General features: G+C 38.4%; 1 protein-coding gene across 11 annotated transcripts in view; it reads right to left on the bottom strand.

The window, feature by feature from the left end:
- Nucleotides 1-25,674, bottom strand: part of SYNE2 (spectrin repeat containing nuclear envelope protein 2) — a 339,505-nt gene that overhangs the window by 173,985 nt on the left and 139,846 nt on the right. For all 11 annotated transcript variants that reach the window (XM_053889485.1, XM_053889486.1, XM_053889482.1 and 8 more), the window contains 12 exons: nucleotides 24,101-24,280; nucleotides 22,045-22,195; nucleotides 11,641-11,799; nucleotides 10,838-10,999; nucleotides 8,484-8,585; nucleotides 6,437-6,637; nucleotides 5,922-6,093; nucleotides 5,222-5,334; nucleotides 3,233-3,435; nucleotides 2,434-2,553; nucleotides 2,045-2,336; nucleotides 702-853 (listed from right to left, as the gene is read on the bottom strand). In XM_053889485.1, coding sequence (XP_053745460.1) covers nucleotides 702-853; nucleotides 2,045-2,336; nucleotides 2,434-2,553; nucleotides 3,233-3,435; nucleotides 5,222-5,334; nucleotides 5,922-6,093; nucleotides 6,437-6,637; nucleotides 8,484-8,585; nucleotides 10,838-10,999; nucleotides 11,641-11,799; nucleotides 22,045-22,195; nucleotides 24,101-24,280 — 2,007 coding nt within the window. The remainder of the gene's footprint in view (nucleotides 1-701; nucleotides 854-2,044; nucleotides 2,337-2,433; nucleotides 2,554-3,232; nucleotides 3,436-5,221; nucleotides 5,335-5,921; nucleotides 6,094-6,436; nucleotides 6,638-8,483; nucleotides 8,586-10,837; nucleotides 11,000-11,640; nucleotides 11,800-22,044; nucleotides 22,196-24,100; nucleotides 24,281-25,674) is intronic.

The following is a 25,674-nucleotide window of genomic DNA, read 5'->3' as shown; positions in this document are numbered from 1 at the left end:
TTGACAATAAATTTCATATATTAAAAAAATAAATAAAATAAACCATTCCAGTTTTTGTTGTGCTTAAATATAATTATGTTATCTTATATTTTTCTTGTTCATATAAGTAAAACAAATAATCATTCAGTATATTAACCAACTAACTAGTTTATGCTTAAATTTAGTTTTGATCTGCTTGTCTTCCTAGAAAAGATCTAAAATTCACATCTCCACTAAAGAGTAAACATGTTATTTAACATGTGATATGAATTAAGAATTTTCATCAGAATTACATCCACTGAATTTGGACAACATTTATAATGTTTACACACTTAAGACTTTCTTGGAATATATATTTAAAGGCATAATTATTCTACAGTAATACCATGCTGACTCTGAAATTGTCTGGGGGAAGGGGGTTTTGGTAAGAAGCAGAGCGTTGAAAGTAGAATGGGAGACAATGCTAATTTGTTACCAAGAGCTCCATGGGTTGATGAACCAGCCAAAGTAAACACTGTCACAGAGTTATGACAGCAAGTGCTTCCTATCTGATCCCGAGAACTATTCATCTTCATTTCTGCCTCTGACATTGTGAATGCCCCTGACATTACTGCCTTTCTCTCCAACAGATATTATATCCAAACCCAGGAGGCAGACAAAACATACTTGTTATGGCTTCACCGGGCAATGAAAAGGCGTGAAAGTGAAGGCATGTCCTTTACCTTAGATACGTGTTGGCTAAATGGATTGTGTTGTCCCACTGGTTCTTGATATCAGTAAGGGTCTTTGGAGCCAATGGAGCCTTGCTGCTCTCAGCCTGACTCATGATGGTCTGTATTTTAGCGTCCCCTTCAGGCTTTAGCAAAATGATTTCCTGAAGTAAAGAAAGATCTTAGAATCTCATTTGCATTGCTTAGAGGAAGTACATATGATACCTTTTTATTTATAAACATTATATTTAGATTCCAATTGCAGAGTAGATTTCAGAAATACCTTTTCATTTTTTACGTTGCCCAAAAGATAATGATACCTCCTTACATTATACAGAATTGGTTCTCCGTAAGTATTTGTCAGATTGCTCTTGCTGCATTCCTGCTCTCCTCTTGATTTTCAACTGCCTTCAAATAAGTTATATGCCCAAAAGACCCTGGAAAATCCTTCCTTCTATCCACTCAATTATTTATAGATAGAGAGTTAAGGAAACAACCTGAACAAGACATTTTTATACACCCAAAATGAGACTTAGAGCTTCCCACAGGAAAACGCAGTGCCCCATGTCAACTCTTGTCTCTCCACTACAACATAATTCATTCCCATTACCTGGTCTTCTCTTTCCCTCCTTTGCTCTAACAATCACGTTCCTCCCTTCTTGGAAATACTACTCCAGATTCACCTCCCCTGGAAAATCTTTCACGTACAATCCCAAATGATTCCAATTACTTCAGTAAGCCTTACCAACTCTTACAGCTCACTATTCAGAACCATTTCTTCCTGTAATAATGCTTCGATTGTGATTTCAATCCTTCTGGGGTTCCTTTTAAGCACATGGGCTTCTGTCCCCTGCATTTGTAACTAACAAAGCCTATTGAATCTCTCCTTAGATAAAAGGTGGGCTTAGAGGAGCTTGGGAGTTCCTTGCCCTCTGCAACCCCCTCGGCATGTCATAACCTTTATAAACTACGCAATGTACTCGATATCTAATAACCTTTTGAACCATACATATTTGCTCTGAAGAAGAGGTCCTCTCCAGCCCCGCCTTGACATTGCGGATATGTCTTTGTACTGACATAAATTCTTTTTATATCCTAGGAAACTCCCACCTGCCACAGCTCCATACGTACTGCCCTTAGAAAGAGAGAATACACCTTCTCTCTTCTGTCTGCCTTAAAATAATTTTAGATCCATCACAGCTCTTCTCTCTTGTAAGCTCAGTCATCTGAATGTCCTCAGCCATTCCACAGTAATCCTATTTTCCATTAAGAAACAAATCTTTGCAGTTTTCCTGTAAATCTTTTAAAAATTAGAGTTCATTCTGACCTCCGAAATTTAGTTTCCACAGTTATACCTTTATTTTTTGGATTCTTTCCTCAAGCGGCATTTTGCCTTCAGATGAATTCAAAACCATAAGGGACTCTTTAATCCCTGCTATCCAATGAATTACATCATGTGCAAGATCATTAAAGCTCTGGTCCTCTGTAGGAGGTAACTTATCCTCTTCATCAATTTCACATAATTGTCTCAAAAATGTCTGGTATCTATCAATCAAATGTGTTGATTCCATTATTATTTCTTCTTCTTCAGTAAGCCCATATTCCTTCAAAGAATTGTTCAGCTGGGCCATAGATTCAAATTGTTCCCTGAAAATTCCAAACATCATCGAAAGTTTAGAGGAGCCACAATACCATGTAAGAAACCATGTTGGCAGAAAATATATTCATACAGGATTAGCTATACCTTTTTCTAGCTACAGCTTCGCAAAATAGCTCAGTTTTCTCTCCTGGTTTTTCCAGTGCTTTCCATTTCTCTTCTTGACTGGTCAACCATGTGCTCAGATTTCTGTGATCATCCTGGAGACTAACAGAATATTACATACGTTAGAATATAAAACAAGCAAAAAGTGTTTCTATGAAGAGAAGGTTGGCATGGATTTTGTAAACCAATCAGGCTTTTACTACATTTTTTTTTTATTCTTTGGTGAAGAATTAATTCGCAACATTAAAATCCGAAAAACAGTAGCCTGTATTATAGTAGGATTCTATAGGGGCGCCTGGGTGGCTCAGTCGGTTGAGCGTCCGACTTTGGCTCAGGTCATGATCTCGTGGTCCATGAGTTCGAGCCCCGCGTCGGGCTCTGTGCTGACAGCTCAGAGCCTGGAGCCTGTTTCGGATTCTGTGTCTCCCTCTCTCTCTGACCCTCCCCCATTCATGCTGTCTCTCTCTGTCTCAAAAATAAATAAATGTTAAAAAAATATATATAGTAGGATTCTATAAAGCAACGAGCTATGCAAACATATCACAAAGAACAGGAAACAAAACATTTTTTGGACTCTCCCCTGAACTACTGCCATATTAGATAATTTGAAGAATTCTCTCAACTTCTATCTTCCTAGGGTCAAACTTAGATTTGAAAATGTATATTTTATTTGTGAAATTTGTGTGTATTGTACATCCCCATGCTAGCTGTACTGATGCACAAAACGTGTAAAGAGATCATTAGAAACATATGTTATTTAGCTATCACCGTTACTTCCTACCTCAGTAGCTGCTGCAAGCAGGCATTCAGCTCCTTTGTTCGTGCCTGGCAAATGGACTCCATTTTTTCTAATTCAATTTCTTGATTTATAATCCAACTGTGAAGCTCCTTAACATGTGCTTTGGGCAGATGCTTCTTCACATGACTTAGTACAGTTCCCACCTGCTGTGTTTTACTGCCTCTTCCTTCAAGAGTTAAGAAATCCTTAAGGAAGACAGAAAGTCAGTGATGCTCTACTGGCAAGCTGAAGTGTGGTCTCTACCACCCCTGTAGCACTTTTCCAAGCTGGTACGTAGACATGTCACCTTTCTAACATCCTATACGAAAGAAAAGCTACGGAGATATGGCTAGCGCCAATGGCAAATGACCAAAAGATAATTTACATTAGTTGTAGAATGTGTGTCTGCATCTGACTTGCTGGACATGACATCAAGCAAAATAATGCTTGTTCATGAAAGTCAGTAGGAGTAAGACTGGGGAAGCTGCATTTTTCTTTCCCGACTCTGCTCAGCTTCTAAATACTTGCTCCCCTCGGGTAATCAACATGTAAAACTACACAGACTATTCTCTATTTAACTCTGTCCAAATAAGAATTTTATTTCAATGTTTGTGTTTCAAGGTTTGAGCATCATTTGTTAAGGCCATGCGATGGACAAAGTTAAAGGCAACAACAACGACAAAAAGTCAGGACTTAAACTAAAAAAGAAGAAAGGCAATTCTACCAATAAAGAACAGTATCAGCAAAGTAAAGAATCAAACAAGGAATACTTAGTGCCACTCATAAGCTTGAGAGCATGACTCATCATCAAACTACAGTACTAGACAGTCTTCAGTCAGAGAAAGACAAATATCATACGATTTCACTCATATGTGGAATTTAAGATACAAAACAGATGCACATAAAGGAAGGGAAGGAAAAATAATATAAAAACAGGGAGTTAAACCATAAGAGACTCTTAAATACAGAGAACAAACTGAAGGTTGCTGGAGGGGTGTTGTGTGGGGGGATAGGCTAAATGGGTGGTGGGCATTAAGGAGGACACTTGTTGGGATGAGCACTGGGTGTTATAAGTTAAGTGATGAATCACTAAATCCTACTTCTGAAATCATTATTATACCATATGTTAATTAACTTGGATTTAAATTAAAAAAATAAAAATAAATAAATTCATACAAATAGTGCTTAAAAAACAAAAGGCTAACCCTCCCTAAAAGTACTAGACAATCTAGCCTAAAGTGATGAAGATTTAAGGTGCCATATGCATTTTAAATGCCTGCATGCACATTACCTTTTATTCCAAGCTGCCCTCCACTACCCTCCGACCAGCTACATGAAAGTCCAAATGAGACTGTTAAAAGAAATGCTACTCAGAAAAAACTTAACAGAAAGTCAAGAGACCTCTCTCAAGAAAGTAAAGAGACTTTGGGGCTCCTGGGTGGCTCAGCTGGTTAAGCGTTCGGCTCTTGATTTGGGCTCATGATCTCGAGGTTTGTGAGTTTGAGCACGGCATTGGGCTTTGACCTGACAGTGGGAAGCCTACTTGAGAGTCTGAGTCTCTCTCTCTCTCTCCCAACCCCAAAATAAATAAGTAAATACTAAAAAAAAAAAAACAAAAAAAAAAACAAAAAAAAACAAAAACCAACACTTAAAAAACAAAAGGAAAAGTCAAGGGACATCCAAGTCCACATTAGGCAAAGCCTTTATTTTGTATGAAATATGATTTTACCAAAACCGGATTCACCAGTACACCCTGTTAAACAGCATCTTAGAACAGGTGTGAAAACAGAAATTGCTTAAGTGCCTTGCACCCTGACCCCGTAAATATGGAGTTTCAAAAATTTGGGAAAAAGTCGGTTATTTGGAAACATTACCTCTATGTAGAGAAACGAGCAAGTCAAAGTAATTATTATTGTATCTAGTTAAACACAGTTCTATGCCTCTAGTATGTTAGCTTTGATAAATTTTGATTAAAATTTACATATATCTTACAGAAAGTTTTTGCAGCTTTTCTTCCACACTCTTTTTTGTTTCTGATGATTCAAAACACTCCTTAAGGTTCATTTTAATGTTGCCAAACCAGTCATTAAAGTTCTTGCACTGATCTGTAGGAAAAAACAAAAGAAGCTATATCCATTCAAGGAAGACTTTAGACCCCTTGTTAAAGTGAGAGGCTTTGAAACTCACTTCACATAATGTGGGTACAACAAGTCATTGTGTAAGGTGGTAATAAGTTGAAGCCCAATTTTGAGGTTAATAGATTTCTCAAAAGTAATTATGGTATATTTTCTATACCCGACCTCCTTTCCAAGCACACAGTACCCCCACAGACACTCGTAGGGACAGCATGCTCACAGGCACTTCGCCAGACTCACTCACCACAGTGAGCAGGTCGAATGTGAGGATGTTGGTGACCTTCCTTCATGAAATAAAGATTTGGGACTTGAAAGAAATAGATGTTATATGATAGGCGTATAGATCAGTGAGTGCTTCCCCCCAAAAGATTTATGTGAATAAATCCTAAATAAATAAGTACATAAATAAATCCTTTTCCTTAAATAGAATCTCTGCAACCATCTCTCAGTGAAGTTTAGATAAGCCTTCATGTTCGCAATATTTATTCATACTTCAAGATTCCCAGAAAAAACAGTAATGCGCTCACCATTCAATAACTCACTATTCAATAACTTACCATTCAATAACTTAGAAAAGTGATCTTGCAAAACACTTTTTTTGGTATTAAATAAATCACTGACACTTTCATATTGCTTTTTTAATTCAGAGAGTTCAGGAGTCAGACAACCTATTTGATTCTCCAGTAACATCATACTGTGCTTTTGCTGTAGGATTTGCTGTTGTATCTCCTAAATACATAAACAAACAACCATTAAGTCTCAAAATGCGTTCAATTTACACATAGTAGAATAGATCTCCATTGTTTTTATAAAAATCTAGATGATTTTTCTGTTGAGTGGATTCACTTTATCTTAGCCAGTAAATGTATACTGCAACACAAATTAACATCAAATAATTACTGCCCTCAAAGCGATTCAACTAAATACACACAAATTGTTTTTCTGAGGTTTTTCCCCCAACTTTCATTTTTTTGAATAGTTACTACTTTTCATTAACTTCAAGAGGCCAAAGTCATCAGAAATAAGCGTGAAAATAAATCTGAACCACAGAAGAGAAGCAGCTGGGACATACCTCTAGTTTAGTAAAGATCTCTAAGCTGTCAGAAGGAGACAGGGCTTTTAACAGGGACTCAGTCATTCCGATCTGAGTCTTGGCTTGGTCGAGATCCTCCCTTAGCTCAGCTGTATGGCCACTGAGCGCAGAGCAGTTGGATTCTCCTGTTAAATGCATTTTTACATTTTCTATCTTGTTTAAAACAGAGGACTCCATGACCTGAAATCATGACATATATGAAGTCTAATTAACAAATTTATTTCACTAGATTTTAAGACAACTGCATTGCTACAGAATGAGTTGAGACGTTGAATTAATTCCTCATTGTTCTACATCACTGATACAATTTAAATTGCTTCAAAAAGAATAACATGAAAAACTGAGACTGACATTCTGTCTTTGTTCTAAAAAACTAATTTGTGGGCTGGGTGGGGGGGCGGTGGTGGTGGGGGGAATGTGCCTGGATGGCTCAGTCGGTTAAGTGTCTGGCTCTTGATTTCGGCTCAGGTCATGATCTCACGGTTCATGAGTTCAAGCCCCAAGTGGGGATACACTCTCCCTCACTCTGCCCCTCCCTCACTTGCTCTCTCTCTCTCAAATAAATAAATGAACTTTAAAAATAAACTAATTTGAGGGGCGCCTGGGTGGCGCAGTCGGTTGAGCGTCCGACTTCAGCCAGGTCACGATCTCGCGGTCCGTGAGTTCGAGCCCCGCGTCAGGCTCTGGGCTGATGGCTCGGAGCCTGGAGCCTGTTTCCGATTCTGTGTCTCCCTCTCTCTCTGCCCCTCCCCCGTTCATGCTCTGTCTCTCTCTGTCCCAAAAATAAATAAAAAACGTTGAAAAAAAAATTTTAAAAAAAAAATAAATAAACTAATTTGAAAATCCTACCCCCCCCCCAAAGCAAGTTTTATCTAGCATAACAATTGAGGTACCATCTCATGGCACTCATTTGAAAATGTATTAAAACATATAGAAAAATTGGGACGCCTGGGTGACTCAGTAGGTTGAGTGTCTGACTTCGGCTCAGGTCATGATCTCACAGTTTGTAGTTCGGGTCCCACGTCAGGCTCTGTGCTGACGGCTCAGAGACTGGAACCTGCTTCCGATTCTATGTCTCCCTCTCTCTCTGCCCCTCCCCTGCTCATGCTCTGTCTCACTCTCTCTTTCAAAAATAAATAAACATTAAAAAAATACAGAAAAGTAATAGCCAGCATTTATTGAGCATTTATTATGTCCACAACAGCATTGCGGTAAGCACTTGATGGACAAAATTCAGGCTTTAGAATGTTAACTAACTTGACTTGCCCAAGATCATAAAGCTAGCTGATGACAGAGCTGGGACCTCACCCAGAAAGTCTGACTCCAGAGCTCATACTCAGCCACCATGTGCTCTACCTAAATAAAAATTGTAACAAATCTCTTCACACAACAGAAAATCACACTTTGGTCCATCTCCCTGCTTCCTCCATCTAGCAATTAATAAACAGAGAATCACACGAGTCGTATTCTCCTTCTTATGGCCAAAGGACACTCAAGAGGAAACCCTTCCTTCAAACAGAAGCATGACAATATCTCCAGCTCCACACAAGAGGCCTGGAAATAAGTTAAAACACTAAAAAAATATATACTTTAAACAAACATAATCAACTATGCCAAGTATTAAAAATTCAGTTGGACTTAATATAGGAATTGAATAAAGATGAACTAAATAATGATCCTAATTTTACTTTATGATTTTTTAAAAATTTTTTAATGTTTATTTGTTTTTGAGAGACAGAGAGAGAGAGAGAGAGAGAGAGAGTGCAAGTGGGAGAGGGGCAGAGACAAAGGAGACACAGAATCTGAAGCAGGTTCCAGGCTCTGAGCTGTCAGCACACAGCCCAACCCAGGGCTTGAACCCACAAGCCATTAGATCATGACCTGAGCCGAAGTTGGACGCTTAACTGACTGAGCCACCCAGGCGCCCCCTAATTTTACTTTAGGTTTAAGATTTAGAATTCTGGTTTATGGGCATGAGTTACTTCAGAGTGCTTTAATTGCAACTGTTAAATAAAAATTCTCTTACCTGCAATTCAAGAGGCGTTTCGCTGCTTTGAAGGAGAAACTGTATTTTAGCCACTCTTTTAGAAAACTCTGAAGATTTTTGTTCGTGGACTTGTAACTCTTCCTAAAACATAATATTAGTGGATAATACCTTTTTATCTTATACCTTATTTTCTGGTACTCATGATTATGATTATTAACATACAGAAACCGAGAGAAACTTTGGATTTCCCCAAATCCCTTGTTTTTTGAACGAGTCCTGGGAGTCACAAACCCAAGTGGCTTTATGAGCCAGGAAAATGTTATAATTGAGCAAAGCATTCCAGCTAGAAGACGACATAGAGAGGGGCCAGGCTTGTGCTATACCAGAATGCAGTGCCTACATCAACATGTCATACATCTGTACATATAAACTGTGCCCGCATGTGCACGCGCACGTGTGTAAGCACACCACACACACACACACACACACACACACACACACACTGTTGGCAGAATTTGGCTCACAGGCTGGCAGTTTACAGTCCGTAACTTCAAAGTTTTAAACAACCTGCATTTCAAGGCATTTTTAAGGAACTTGTTCATTTACACCTAGAAAATGATAACTTCTATCATCATATACACAGGAAACTCGTAAATCTCTACACTTTCTGGAAACCTTTTCCAAGTGTATAAAAGTGGATATGTGAATTTAAGAATGAATAAAATAACAAAGATTCGAGGAAAAAAAATGAGACGGGAAGCATTAGACCTGGCATACTGTAAAGGCTTCATGTGCACATACATACACTTTTCTGTTACATTGGACCACATATAATTGCCAATATTTGAATGTTTTCTGATCTACAAAGGTAGAGATTTTATATGATCCAAATGAATAATATATAAACAAACAATTAGAAAAAATTCTTCCTAGTGCTAAAATAGATAAATTCTTTCCAAATGGCAAAACCTGAGATTACTGTTTTAAAAACTAGCCTTTTTTGAAGACAGATACCATATGTTTTCACTCTTAATGTGGATCCTCAGAAACATAACAGAAGACCATGGGGGAGGGGAAGGAAAAAAAAAAAAACAAACGGCTAGAGAAGGAGGGAGCCAAAACATAAGAGACTCCTAAAAACTGAGAACAAACTGAGGGTTGATGGGGGGGTGGGAGGGAGGGGTGGGTGAGTGATGGGTGTTGAGGAGGGCACCTGTTGGGATGAGCACTGGGTGTTATATGGAAACCAATTTGACAATAAATTTCATAAAAAAATAAAAAAATAAAAAAAAAAAAGAAGAAGCTCTATAAAGATTCTGATACTCGGCCTGGTATTTTTTTCTAATCTTTCGGAGGGAGAGACTGCTTGATTCAAATTATGAAGGTTGTTCATACTCATGATCTAGATCAGGGGTTAATAGTCTAAGGGCTGGTAGTCTGTTTTTATAAATAAAGTTTTATTAGAACCCAGTTACTTTCAAGCATTTATGTACCATCTATGACTGAGTGCTTTTATGCTACAACAGCAGCATTAATCAATTGTGACAACTGTGACCAAATGATCTACAAGCTTAAAATATTTACAATTTGGCCCCTTAAAAAAAAAAAATCTGCCAACCCCTGAGACAGGGGTTCCCACTTGGGAAAAATTATGCATTTGGTGGGGTGTCTTCCAGGAGTTATTAATGTTGCTTATACCATACAATGCTTCTGATAGTCTGGTGAATCCTGTGGACCCTTTGCATAATAATATTTATTTATTTATTTATTTATTTATTTATTTATTTATTTATTTATTTTTGAATGCATAATAATATTTTAAAAACAAAAGATAAATTATGTAGAAATATAAAGGAAAACAATTATATTGACTTAGTTATCAAAGTATTAAAAATAACTTATGCTATAGTAATATGTATGTTTCTATATTAATACCTTAAATAATAAGATCTAGCAGTGACCCTACTCACAGCCATAATTTCAAAGTAGTGAAAAGGGTAATAGTTACAACTAGATAATGACCCCCAAATACCTGTGACTTTCTTGATAACAAAGTCACATACAATGTTCATCCTGCTATGTTTGTTGACTATATTCATAACTGAAACACATTATATTTTGATTAGACATTCAGAAAGATAAAGATGCAATTTTTCCCATATAAGGTCATTTTATCCACTAACCACTGGGGTGTCTGTGAACCCCAGATTAATAATACCTGCTAACATCTTCCTACATATCAAAGGAAACAAGAGAATTGCGGTCCCACTCAAGGGATAATGAAAGAAATAAAACATTTCTTGGTGATTTCTCTACACTGCTTCAAGAAAGCAAGCTCAATATTCAATGTCAACTGTGTACAAAAAGAGCATACATTTTATCTGTTAAATTACCTTCAGCTTTTCTCTTTCTTCTTCAGTCAGTTGATGTAATTCCACTTTTCGAAGGACCTTTTCAGTCCACTCATCAATGACATTTTTTAAGTTAAAAAGCTTGTCCCACAAAGCTAGAGCTCGACCAAGATTTTCATAGTAGTCTTCGGTTTTTTCATTTATCTGCCATAATTAAAAAATAGAAATAACACATTTAGTGGTAAAAAAAAAAAGTATGAAAACCATTGTTTCAGTCACACATTATTTTAAAATAAAAATTTGCCTTTGCTTGTTGAACAATTTGCTTTATTTATCAACAACAAAAAAATGTGCTTGAACACATAACATAGTTCTTTCTTCCACAAAAAAAAAAAAAAACAACTTTGCTGCCACTTACAGGCAACTGAAAGCAAAGTCTTCCTAATTTCTAACCCGCAATAAATTAAAGGTGTTTTTAAAAACTCAGATGAAAATATAACACAAATTCTTAATTTGTAATTCATAACAATATAACTATTACTCAACCAAAACTGTATTAAATATATAGTTGAGCATGAATATCCTGCACGAATGGTTAATATATTAACTACTTTATTTTAAATAAGTTGCGTATGTGCTTTTATATCTGCGTGTATAGACCCATTTGTTAGTAGCGTCTAACTCTGCAGGTAAAATTAATAATTCCTAAGTCATAAATTTTATATTTGAACATTTTTACAATGAACCCTTTTGAACTTTGTAATTAGATAAAAATACTAAAGATACAACAGAGAAGATCGATTTGTTATCAAAGAGAATTTTTGGTGAATTAAATTGTCACTCACATCAAGCCATCTATCCACAATAATATTAGCTTCTTTCTCAAAAGGAGGCTCTTCAAAACTTCTCATTTTATTTAGATGAAATTGTAGGTTTCTACAGACCTGGTTAATCTTGTCTACAACTTCTAAATGTTCATTAAATTCTTCTTTGACAATTTCAATCTGTAAAAAAAGTTAGGTTAACACATTTTTGATAGATTTACATAGAAAAATTAGTAAGAACCAAAATTCTATTATTGGCTATTCAGCTTAAAAACAATATCATAGGGACACCTGGGTGGCTCAGTTGGTTAAACGTTGGACTCCTGGTTTTGGCTCATGGCAGAATCTCTTGCGGTTTGTGAGTTTGAGCCCTGCATTGGGCTCTGTGCTGACAATGCAGAGGCTACTTAGGATTCTCTCTCCCCCTCTCTCTCTGCCTCTCCTCCCCCTCACCTCAAATAAAGAAATAAACTTAAAAAAAAAAACCCACAACATCATAACAGAGGATACTCTGTATTAATACCTTATATTAATACTTTAATATGTACTTTGTACATTATCTTTTCTAAAGCAGGTTGTTATTTTCCCACTTTCTCAATAAAAAGTTTTTAGAATCCTAACCATCTCATTTACCAGTAATCCTACACCAAAATTTCTTCCCACTCTGCATGATGAAATAATTGTAATAATCTAAAGCCATGTTTCCTGTCCAGGTGAAATAACAGTCTACAAAAAAAACAAAACAAAACAAAAACCTTCATTCAATAGTATAAAAAAAGGCAGTTCCTAGATTCCTCTAACAGTAATCATCTGTGGAAGTTGAAGAACCATGCTCATCTGAATAAAACAGAACTCTAATATATCTTTAATACATCATTTCTTGCTTTCTTTCTTTATTTCAGAGAGAGAGAGAAAGAGAGAGAACAAGCCGGGGAGGGTCAGAGAGGAGGAGAGAAAGAATCCCAAGCAGTCTCTGCAACATCAGTACAGAGCCCGATGTGGGGCTTGAACCCATGAATTGTCAGATCATGACATGAGCCGAGATCAAGAGTTGGACACTTAACTGATTGAGCCACCCAGGTGCCCCCCAATATCATTTTTTTCAATATATGAAATTTATCGTCAAATTGGTTTCCATACAACAGCCAGTGCTCATCCCAAAAGGTGCCCTCCTCAATACCCATCACCCACCCTCCCCTCCCTCCCACTCCCCATCAACCCTCAGTTTGTTCTCTGTTTTTAAGAGTCTCTTATGCTTTGGCTCTCTCCCACTCTAACCTCTTTTTTTTTTTTTTTTCTCCTTCCCCTCCCCCATGGGTTTCTGTTAAGTTTCTCAGGATCCACATAAGAGTGAAACCATATGGTATCTGTCTTTCTCTGTATGGCTTATTTCACTTAGCATCACACTCTCCAGTTCCATCCACTTTGCTATGAAGGGCCATATTTCATTCTTTCTCATTGCCACGTAGTACTCCATTGTGTGTATAAACCACAATTTCTTTATCCATTCATCAGTTGATGGACATTTAGGCTCTTTCCATAATTTGGTTATTGTTGAGAGTGCTGCTATAAACATTGGGGTACAAGTGCCCCTATGCATCAGGACTCCTGTATCCCTTGGGTAAATTCTTAGCAGTGCTACTGCTGGTCATAGGGTAGGTCTATTTTTAATTTTTTGAGGAACCTCCAACACTGTTTTCCAGAGTGGCTGCACCAATTTGCATTCCCACCAACAGTGCAAGAGGGTTCCCGTTTCTCCACATCCTCTCCAGCATCTATAGTCTCCTGGTTTGTTCATTTTGGCCACTCTGACTGGCGTGAGGTGATATCTGAGTGTGGTTCTGATTTGTATTTCCCTGATGAGGAGCGACGTTGAGCATCTTTTCATGTGCCTGTAGGCCATCCGGACGTCTTTAGAGAAGTGTCTATTCATGTGTTCTGCCCATTTCTTCACTGGATTATTTGTTTTTCGGGTGTGGAGTTTGGTGAGCTCTTTGGATACTAACCCTTTGTCCGATATGTCATTTGCAAGTATCTTTTCCCATTCCGTTGGTTGCCTTTTAGTTTTGTTGATTGTTCCCTTTGCTGTGCAGAAGCTTTTTATCTTCATGAGGTCCCAATAGTTCATTTTTGCTTTTAATTCCCTTGCCTTTGGGGATGTGTCAAGTAAGAAATTACTGCGGCTGAGGTCAGAGAGGTCTTTTCCTGCTTTCTCCTCTAGGGTTTTGATGGTTTCCTGTCTCACATTCAGGTCCTTTATCCATTTTGAGTTTATTTTTGTGAATGGTGTGAGAAAGTGGTCGAGTTTCCACCTTCTGCATGTTACTGTCCAGTTCTCCCAGCACCATTTGTTAACCCCCAATATCATTACTAACATGGAAGGTAAAATACTGTATTATCAAAAGGCCGATGGTCTTAAACTACAAAATAAAATGTGAGTGTTGACGAATGTAATGTTTCACTCAGCTTTCCAGTCTTACCTGAGCATTTTTAACAACAATATAAAATTGAAAATAGATTTCTGATAGGCAAACACCTAAAAAAGTATACACTGCAGGGGACTTCCATTTCTGGAAATATGGAGTAGACATAATTTTCCCTATTCTTCCCATTAAGTACAACTAAAATCCCTGGATATCATATAAGAAACAAACTTAGTAAGAATGAAAAGTGGAGAGTTCAAGAGGTGGAGAGTTCAAGACCAGCTCCTGAACACCAATTTGGTGGTAAGTTCCCTGAATTTTCTTTTTCCCTTAGATAGATAGATAGATAAAATTTATATGGCATGCTGAACAAACTAGAAGACCTAAAACATTTGAAAAAGAAGAAGAAAGTAGGAAGAATTGGTCTACTTGATTTTAAGACTTATCATAGAGGCACAGTAATAAAGATAATGTGGTCTTGGCAAAGAGATAGACACATAGATCAATGGAAAAGAACAGTGAACTGGAAGTGGACCCAAAGAGTTTGCCCAACTGATTTTTGACAAAGTGCAAAAGCAATTCAATGGAGGAAAGAGAGCCTTTTCCATATATGGCACTGGAGCAACTAGACATCTACAGACCTAAGTCTCATACCTTATATAGAAACTTACTCTAAATGGATGACGGGCTTAAGTGTAAATCATAACACTACAAAACTTTTAGGAAAAAAAATACGAGAAAATCTTCAGGATCTTGAGCTACACGAAGACTCTTAGATTTTAACACCAAAAGTACAATGCATGAAAGGAGAAAACGATAAACAGTACTTTACTGAAATGAAAACCTTTTGCTTTGCAAAAGACCCTGTTATGAGGATGAAAAGACAAGCTCCAGTTTAGGAGAAAGTATTCGCAAATCGCCTAACAAACGGTTAGTATCTAGAACATAAAAAGAATGCTCAAAACGCAACAGTAACAAAACAAAACAAATCTAATTAGTGTAAATAAGCAAAAGATATGAAGAGATAATTCCCCCAAGATGACACACAGATGGCAAAGAAGCACGAGAAAAGATTATCAATACCATTAGCAATTAGGAAGATGCAAATTAAAACCATAATGTGATACCACTACATACCTATCAGCATGAGTTAAAAAAAAAAAAAAAATTGAGACAGCATCTAATGCTGGCAACGATGCAGAGAAACTGGATCATTCCACAATGCTGGTGGGAGCAGTTGGGCAGTTTCTCTAAAAACTAAATACACGATTAACATACAAGCCAGCAACTGCACTCCTACGCAGTTAACCCTGAGAAATAAAAACTTACATTCACATAAAGACCCCATATATGAATGTGTTTATAGCAGCTTTACTTGTAATAGCCCGAAATTATAAACAACCCAGATGCCCTTCAGCGGCGAGTAATGGAACAAACTGTGGTTACATCCATACCATGGAAAACTACACAGCAAGAAAAGGGAACAAACTACCAATACATGCAAGAATCTGAGTGAATCTCCAGAGAATTATGCTGAGTGTGAAATAGCCAATTCCCAAGTTACATACTGTATGTGTATGTACAGGAGGAAAAAGGGTAGGGCTATAAAATGACAGCATGAGGGATCCTCGTGGTGATGGAAGCATCCTTGATCTTGACTGTATCAATGGCAGTGTCCTGACTGCAATATTGTACTACGTAGTTTTATAAGATTTAACATTGGGGAAACTTACAGTAAAGGGTACTCAGGATTTCTCTGTATAATTTCTTACAACCGCATGTGAATCCACAATTACCTCAAAATAAAAATTTAATTAAAATAATAAAAACTGAGGAGTATTACTCAGCGATCAAAAAGAATGAAATCTTGCCATTTGCAACTACGTGGATGGAACTAGAGGGTATTATGCTAAGGGAAATTAGAGAAAGACAAATATCATATGACTTCACTCATATGAGGACTTTGAGATAGAAAACGGACGAACATAAGGGAAAGGAAGCAAAAAGAATATAAAAACAGGGAGGGGGACAAAACATAAAAGAGTCTTAAATACGGAGAACAAACACAGGGTTACTGGAGGGGTTGTGGGAGGGGGGGAAGGGCTAAATGGGTAAGGGGCATTAAGGTATCTACTCCTGAAATCATTGTTGCACTATATGCTAACAAATAAATTATAGAAAGAAAAAGAAAGATAAAATAATAATAATAATAATTGAATAAAAATTTTAAAATAGAAAAAAAATTACTGGGGGGGGGGGGGAGGTGTTTCTGTCTCCTGACTGGATGCTGACTGATACATCTTCAAAGCTGATTGCAAACTCCAGTGTTTTTCCTCCTGGCACAAGCCTCTGCAATGGGCATAATACGTTTTTGTTCAATTAAATGGAAAAATAATTTGTTCAATTATATGGCGTAATTTTCAATACATTCAAAGAACTCTGTTGTTACATTGACATATGCCGCCACTGGGTGAAGAAAAAAGAAAGAGCAGGAGAGGGTATCTTTAGCACTGACAGGAACTGTGGGTTTTGTTCCACAATACATTGAAAGGGTAGAATAAAGGAAAGTAGGCTCACTCTGTCTTTTCCCAAACTTGAATGGTCCCCTGACATTCTAGCCTTTAGTCTTACTCTTGCACTTCTGTCTTTCATTAAAGAGAGTGGAAATCTGGCCCCATATCCTAGATAAACATCCAGGTTTCTATGGTTTGAAAGACAAAAGTTCTCAGTGATATCATATTTCAGCCACTGGTGCAAAGGATCACACTACAAATACATACTACAGAAGTGGATTGTTTCTGAAGACGGTATGTAATTCATCACAAAATATAATTTTACATCACAAAGTAACATATTATTCCAGCAAATATGTAAACTGCTCATATGCCAGATACCATACTAAAAGATTCTCAATATAATAATAAATGCTTAGGCTCTTATACATTTCATAAAGGGAATTAGTGATTTTATTAATTTTTAAAATGCCTTTGTGACCAAACCTCTACAGATGAGAAAGGGGGAAGAGACAATGCAAAGTTAATTTTTATTTCCGCCATATATGTATTTCAAACATCTACAGAGAAGGCAATATTATGATGATTGAAACATGACTTTGTAGTCACACAGATCTGGGATTAAATCATGATTATGCCATTTATCAGCCATATAATCTTGGGAAAGTCACTTAACCTCTATCCTCACTTTTTGCCTTGGTTACAGAGGAAGATGCTAATCTGTCCAAATTCCAAGACATAAATTAGACGTTACTGGTAAGCAGGATCAGCGTGCCTGAGAAATACAATATGTGGATATGGTTCTTTTTTCTGCTTCTTATCATTTAACAGGTAAGATCCTTGAGACCAGCATTATGAACCTATCTTCACATAAGATGAAGAACCCAGGTCCCTGTATCCATATCTGAGCTACTCTGTGATAAGATTCTAAGACTTCGATTTCGATCTGGAGGAGAAAAAGGCCTTGTAAGCATTTAGGCTGGCCTGATGCTTGAACCACATCTTCCCAGAGAACCTGCTGGGGTATTGGGCACTCACGCAACTTATAATAAAGCAATACCATTAGTTCTTATTTTTTGAGTAGACATCTCCTTTGACAATCCCACAAGAAATCGGGAAAACTGACAGGGTGGGGCGAGGAATTCCTTTGTTCTTCATTCTTAACACCATCTTGATAACGTTACAAACCCTACAGTTACTTCTAAAATTCTCTAAACCTTGGTTTTCTCATCAATATAACAGGGTTAATACTTAACCCTTGCAGGATTATTTGGGAATGAAACCATACAATAATGTGTGAAGAACTTGGCACACGATGGCCAAGCCATCAATGGCCGAAGCTTTTACTATCATCACCGTTATCATTTTTAGTAGTGGTAGCAGTGTTACTTAAAACCTCAAAGCCACATGGTACTCTTATTTGCAAATAAAACCAATTTTGCTGGCCTCAGGATTTTCCAGCTTCTGAGGCAAGTCAGTCATTGGAGTGGAGGGGGGTATGGTTTGGCCAGTGAAGAAAGAAGGAAATTAGTACATTTTATTTTATTTTTTTTTTTAATTTTTTTTTTTTCCAACATTTTTTATTTATTTTTGGGACAGAGAGAGACAGAGCATGAACGGGGGAGGGGCAGAGAGAGAGGGAGACACAGAATCGGAAACAGGCTCCAGGCTCCGAGCCATCAGCCCAGAGCCTGACGCGGGGCTCGAACTCACGGACCGCGAGATCGTGACCTGGCTGAAGTCGGACGCTTAACCGACTGCGCCACCCAGGCGCCCCAGAAATTAGTACATTTTAAAGTACTGCAAGGAATGTCTTTGGTATTAAGAATCTTCCATATTTAAGATTAATCCTAGAAGTAAAATATTTGGTCAAATGGGAGGTGTATTTTCAAGGATCTTGAATAATACTGTCAAAATGTTTTCCAAAAGAGTAGTGTCAATATGCTCTCTGACCAGCAACATAAAGAGTAGACATCTCACTGACTAACAAAAGGCCAACAGAGGTATTTTGGAGTAGCTTTGGTTTCCTTTGATTACTCATGAGGTTCAACTATGTCTCTTTTTTTTCACAATTGCCAATTTGTTTCCTATGCACAAATATCCACTTGGATCTCAGTGGTTTACTCACTAATTTCTATGAGTTCTCTGTACGTTACTGTAAACCTTACTCTCTCATATTTATGAAAACTCTTTTCCACCCTACAGCATTATTTAAAATAATAAAAAATTAAACTTTATTATACTAGCTTCCATTTATGAGGACATGTTTAAATGAACTACATTATTACTATATATTTTGCATATGTGAAATCATATTATGCACAGGAATAATTTATTAAAAGTCCTCATTCTTTGATCTATCCATGGTTAAAATTGCTGTTGATCTGTCCTTATCCATACCAGCCTATTTTCATAATAAACTTTGTTGTGACAGGCAAAACAAAGTTAGAAGTTAAAAAATGAAATAAAATTGCTGTTGAAATAAGAAACTATACATTTTTATGTTAGTTAATAAGAAACCATAGAGGCTGTTGTTCTAAACCCCATAGTGATGGTATTTGGAGGTGGGTCCTTTGGCAGGGCATGAGGTCATGAGGGTGAAGCCCTCATAAATAGAATTAGTGCCCTTATAAAAGAGACCCTAGAGAGTTCTCTTGCCCTTTCCTCCATCTAAGGACACAGCAAGAAGACAGCCATCTATGAACCAGGAAGCAAGCCCCCACCAGACCCCAAATCTGCAGGGACCTTGCTTTTGTACTTCTCAACTTCCAGAACTGTGAGAAATAAATTTTTGTTATTTTTTTTATTAAAAAAAGTTTTTTAAAGTTTATTTATTTTTGAGAAAGACAGAGAGACTGCAAGCTGGGGAGGGGCAGAGAGATGGAAACACAGAATCTGAAGCAGGCTCCAGGCTCTGAGCTGTCAGCACAGAGCCTGATGTGGGGCTCGAACTCATGAACCATGAGATCATGACCTGAGCTGAAGTCAGACGCTTAACCAACTGAGCTACCCAGGCACCCCAAATTATTGTTGTTTATAAGCCATCCAACGTATGGTATTTTATTTTTCATTACAGCCTGAAGAGAGTAGGACAGAAATTGGTACAGAGCAGTGGGGTACTGCTGTAATAAATACCAAAAAATGTAGAAGAGGCTTTAGAACTGGGTTATGGGTAGAGGCTGGAAGACTTTTGAGAAGTCTGCTAGAAAAAGCCAGTATTGCCCTGAAATGATGGTTAAGGGCGATTCTGGTGAGGGCTCAGAAAGAAAAGAGGAGAGCTGAGAGAAAGTCTCAATCTTCTTACAGAATAACTAAGTAATGATGAACAGAATGTAGATACTAAAGGAATGTAGATACTAAAGGCCATTTCGATGAGGTTGCAGACAGAAATGAGGAACATGATGTTGGATCTGGAGAAAAGGCGATACTTGTTATCAAGTGGCAAAGAACTGGACTGAACTGTGTTTGTGTTCTTGTGTTTTTGTGGAAGGTAGAACGAGCTAGCAATGAAATTGAATATTTAGCTGAAGCTATGTCTTTAGCAAAGTGCTGAAGATGTGACGTGGCTCCTCCTTGACTGCTTACGGTAAAAGGTGAGAAAACATAAATGATTCAAAGATGGAATTGCTCAGTAAAAGGGAAGCAGAAGTGAAAAATCTGGAAAATTCTCAGTCTATCCATATTCATACCATATTGCCAAAAAATGAGAACACTAACACAATGGCCAAAAGACCCTTTCATAAGGAGATTGGTATAAACCAGCCATCTCAACAGAAGGCACGCATTAGTCTTCAAGACAGGAGAAGAATGACCCAAAAGTGACTCAGAGACCATCAGGCTGCCCCTCCCATCATAGGCCCAGAGCAAACTGGCCCAGGGAACAACATGGCTGCCTCTACCCAGCATTCAAAGGATGGGGTCAACCTGGCAGGTCCACAAGTGTGGCACCCCAGCCCAACAGAGCTGCTGGGTGATGAAGTAAGTTTTATTCATCAGATAAATAACTTATCCAGAAAGTACAGTTCACAGTTATAGGTGGCAGGAGGAATGGTCATATACCCGAGAAGAGAGTGTTCACAGCCATACACAGGGTGGGCCATTAGGACTAACACTCATTTAGGTGCTGATGAAGTCCTAGGCACTTTACAGTTGCTACTTCACCTGATCAGGAAAGGAAAGACTTTCTATTGGTAATGGGATTCCACTTAACGAGACAAAGGCAGGGATTCCAGAACTGAGGAGGATTAGCACAAATCAAGAATAGTTACAAGTCAAGAGAGACTAGATATCTGTTCAGTATACAAGGTAGGGACTCAGGATCTGTGAATAAGGCAGATTTTGATCCTGACACAACAGTACACGTTGGGAAACTGGCATCAGGGCCATAGCAGAAGAGTAGCTATGTAAATTGGGACACAAGGTTGAGGTCAATCTTGTAAGGCTGGTCATGTTGAATTTACTGGGAATCAAGAAAACCCCCAGCTCTTTAAATCCCCTGGGATGATGACAGGATCTGTCTAGATCCCAAGACCACCAAAACCCAAAGCTACCTCTGCTGGATGGAAGCAGAGAGGTTGCTTCTGAGCACTGTCTGCTCATGGTTTTGGTGGCCTTCCTCATTTAAATCTCATAGGAAACCAGTTACACAGTCACATATTGTACAACTGGTGTCCAAACAAGGCTCTCTGTGATTGATCAGTTCCAAGAAACTGAGTCTGAGAAAGCGGGTCTCAGACTAAGGCTATTCCTCATCTATAGCTCTGGTCATGTGTCTGCACCCTGAACCTTCGGCTTCAGGGATAAGAGTTCTAGATAAAGACTAAATTGTCTGCAGGCATCTGGTTGATTCTCTCTCATCAAACCATAAAGCCGCTAGGAAAAGCAACTTCCTGGTGTGCAGTCACATAGTGTAGCAGGCAGTGTCCTTCAACGATTCCATTCTTCTGCCATTCTGGTTGATAACCACATAAAATCACAGAAAATAATGACACCTAGTGTCCAAAAGTGTTACTCTTCTTCGAATATGCTGTGATTGTTTAGGCTATGAATACAGATGGAACAACATGGACATACACTCACACGCCTTTACAGAAAGCCAATAAATAAAAACATAATTATTCCTTTGTCTACTAATAACAGAGGGGTTTTCCCACTACCTTCATTCTCTCAAGCCTAAAATGAAGCCTCAGTTTCCTTTTGGGCAGAAGGTCAGTGCAAAGACTGTTGAAACTGTACAGAGGTAGGAGCAGGGGTGACCCCAGACTCCAGCAGAACCACACCAATAGTATCAAGAACCAAACAGAAGCAACCTAGCGTTAACTTGGGGACTGGGTTTTTTTCAAGCCCTAGTAATAAATTCAGTAAGGTCTTAGATATCTAGTAAAACGGCCACTGTTCTTGTAAGCTGAGTTTCAAAAATGACTCCATTTATAATATCCTCTTTATTGCTGAGGCCACGGTGTAGAGTTCCCTTTGGAATCTGGACTCACCTCTGCTATCCTTTTCTTCAGGTTCTCTTTTCCCATGTAGGAAGCCTGAAGGGAGATGACATTCTCTTCTTTTTGAATCAAAGTTGTCAAGACACTTTTAAAATTCTGATACTGTTTTAAGAGCTCCAAAACTCTTTCACATTGGTCAAGGCTATGGGAAAAAAAAAAAAAAGAAAAAGAAAAAAGTAAAACAGGTAAATCTCTAAGAATAGGAAAACCATTCTCTCTCTTTGTAAGTATCCTACAATAACGACTAATACGTTACAGAAGGATTTTTCCTCTTGACATGGTTTCGCATATTGTTTTACCAATTTAACCTAAGAATGATGGCATACATACTTATCTGGCAAATGGATGGTCTAAAAAAGCACTGGATTATGATTTTCACTACTTCAATAGCAAAAAAAAAAAAAAAAAAAATTACCAGATGTAAGCTCTAGGAAGAAACACAGGATTCATAATCTTAAGGAATCGGCATCTCAGTTTCATCATTAACCAAACTATATCTTGGAAAACAGTGCCTCCCTAGCACTATTCTTGGAGATTGTTTCCATACTAATTCAGCAAGTCACAGTTTGTTTATGTCTATTTGCTCATTCTAGAGTTAGCCCTTTGAAAAAAGTAAAGTAATACAAATAATGAAGCAGTTAGGAGACCTGATTTCTAGTTATGGCTGGCACTAATCAGTCATGTGACTTTAGCCTCTTTGGACCTCAATTTCTTTCCTCTACAAAATCAAAGGGTACACTAGATTGAATACCACAGACAGGCTTTATCTTAACTACTGTACATTCAGGTTCCAGTAGAAAACAGGAGGTGCCCTCAGACAGAGTTCTGTGTAAAAGGACCACTGATGCGGGCAGAGTTAAGGGAAACTTTCAGGGAGCCGAGACACGAACTAGAGAAAAACAGATACACCACTCGGACTCAGGGGAAAGGGGGAAGCCAGAGCCAGAGAGGAGGCTGCCAGTAGGGGCTGCCAGAACCACCTGCTGGAAAGGGAGGGGGTTAAGATCGCCTTGACCTCTCTCTCTCTGCTTGTCTTCAAATCTCCTACTAGTAACTTCCTGTCCTAACTGGACCCCTTGGCTTGGCTGGTACAGTCAGCTAGGGATCAGCCTCCTGACCACTTCTACCTTCAGACAGAGAGTTAGGGAAAGAAGGCATGGATGGAGAACATTCAGCAGAATCACCAACCGGGGTGATTAAGTTAAGGATTAACTTAAAATAGGAATATTACCATGAATTATCTGTGTGGGTGCAATATCATCACAAGGCCCCTTATAAGAGGGTGACAGGAGGGTCAGAGTGACAACAGAAAAAGAAATGAGAGGAGGGGAGAAAGAGCCAGATTAAGATTTGAAGACACCACATGGCTAGCTTTAAAGATGAAGAAGGGTGGCTCAGTTGGTTGAGCGTCCAACTTTGGCTCAGGTCATGATCTCACAATTCGCGAGATTGAGCCCCACATCAGGCTTGCTGCTATCAGCACAGAGCCCACTTCGGATTCTTTCCCTGCTGTCTCTGTGCCTCCCCAGCTTGCATGCTCTATCTCTCAAAAATTAACATTTAGAAAGAGAAAAAAAAAAAAAGATGGAGGAAGGGGACACACAGCAAGGAAAGTAGTAGGAGTCAGGAGGCCTCTAGAAAGCAAGGAAACGGATTCTGTCCTAGAGCCTCCAAGAAAGGAAGGCAGCTTGATTTCAGAATTTCCAGCCTCCAGACTGTAAGATAAATCTGTGTTGTTTTTAAGCCACTAAACTGCTGGTAACTAGTTACAGAACAGCAATAGAAAACTAATACAGGTAGAGTAATAACAATAATAATAAATACACTGGTTATTTGTTATTCCTCTTAGATAAACCTCTTAAATTCATTGGGCAATATAATCTAGGATTCCAGATCTTGCTCCAGACATTGGTCTTAGGAGCTTCCAGTATGAAATGCTTATGCTTGTTCCTCCTTTAGGTCCATGGGGATGTGTTTTCAACATAGTTCAAAAAGTTGATTGTGCTACACACAATTTTTCAGATTTGGGAGGGATTTTTTTCCTTACCATTCAGTGACCGAAGCTTTTGTATTCTCCCACAAAAGTGCCGTATTTTGGCACTGTTGATTCAGCGATTTTTCTCGGCCGTCTCTGAACTGCGGAAGAGAATTGACCATTTCTTGCAAGCATTTCTTCTCTTCTTCATATTCATCTAGATCCTTATCCAGTTTCATTAGTGATTTTTTCCTTGATTACGAAAGAGAAAAGTTTGATAACCGATGATTGGCCACTCCGATTCAACACATATAAGGGCAATTTGGGGGAGGCACTCTCACTTTAATTTGCCCTCAAACTATTATGCCAAAATTACACACTCTTATTAGAGAGTTCACAGGCTCTTCGCATTTCCAGAATAATAATTCGGTATTTTAAACATAATAAATATACAAAACCATAAGCAGTGACATTTTTCTGTGGTGAACACACTTGTAAAGAAGGTAGATATGTACCTTAGAGAAACCAGACAAAGAATATGAGTGGGTGCGAACGGGAAAGAGAGTGTGACATGGAGAAAGGACAAGAGACAGGTGAACGTGCCCTGCAAGCTCCTAAGGAAGAGCAGAGGAAGCCGAGGAGAAAGGAACGTGCAAGGAAATGTTGCATTTCTGCCTTGTGTACAAAAAGCTCTTCCCCATCAAAAAGGATTCATTTGACCTAAGGGTTTTAATCTGCAAACTAACCCTGGAAGGGTTAACTCCATTCACCCAGGTCTAAATTGCTTTTCTCAGGTACTCACTTCTCTACCTCCTTTCTTCCAATTCTCTCTGGAATCCACTCCCATAAGGATTTCACTCTCCACCTGCTCCTACAAAACTACTTGCCAAGATCTTCGGTAACCTCCATGTTGCTAAACCCATGTTCCATTCTCAACCTTCGCTTCCTTCACGGGTCAGCAGCATTTGACACAGCTGACCACTTCTCCTTGTTGAAAGGTCTTCTCACTTGACCCCAGGACTCTCTTGATTTCCCCTGTCCTATACTGGCCACTCTTTCTTGGTTTCGTTCTCTGGTTCCTCCTCATCTCCCTGATCTCTTAACATGGAGTGCCTGGAGTAAACAGCTTGGACCTCTTCCCTTGTCTGTCTGACCTCCCTCCGCGGGCAATGTCACCCATCTCACGACTCTACACGGCATTCTAAATGCTCAGCCCCTTCTGACTCCATCTGTCGTTAAGAGTCTTGTTGACATTCGTATTTGAACGTCAAATAAGTATTTTGAACCTATCATTTCTAAAACTGAGCACACTTGATCAGTACCTGATAAACTTCATTCTTTCTCATCTCAGTTAATGGTAACTCCATTCTTCTAGTTGCTCAAGTCAAAGCTTGGAATCATTCTCGACTCCAATCTTTTTTATAAGCTATGTACGATGTGTACATATAACCTATATAACTGTGGACTCTATCTTAAGAATTTATCCAGAATCTTAGCCCTTTTTGCCACCTCAACACTGGTCCATGTTACCATCATCCCTCACCTGGATCACTACCATAGGTGAACCTAGACTTCCTGTATCTTCCCTTGACTCTTACACCATTCTCAACACTTGGGCCAGAAAGAGCCTGTTACAGTGAAAACCA

Source organism: Panthera pardus, unplaced genomic scaffold, assembly GCF_024362965.1.
Source record: "Panthera pardus isolate Hobbes unplaced genomic scaffold, ASM2436296v1 HiC_scaffold_24, whole genome shotgun sequence".
NCBI classification, from domain to species: Eukaryota; Metazoa; Chordata; class Mammalia; order Carnivora; family Felidae; genus Panthera; species Panthera pardus.
Note: the sequence above shows the minus strand (reverse complement) of the source record. Positions and strands in the feature narration are given on the sequence as shown.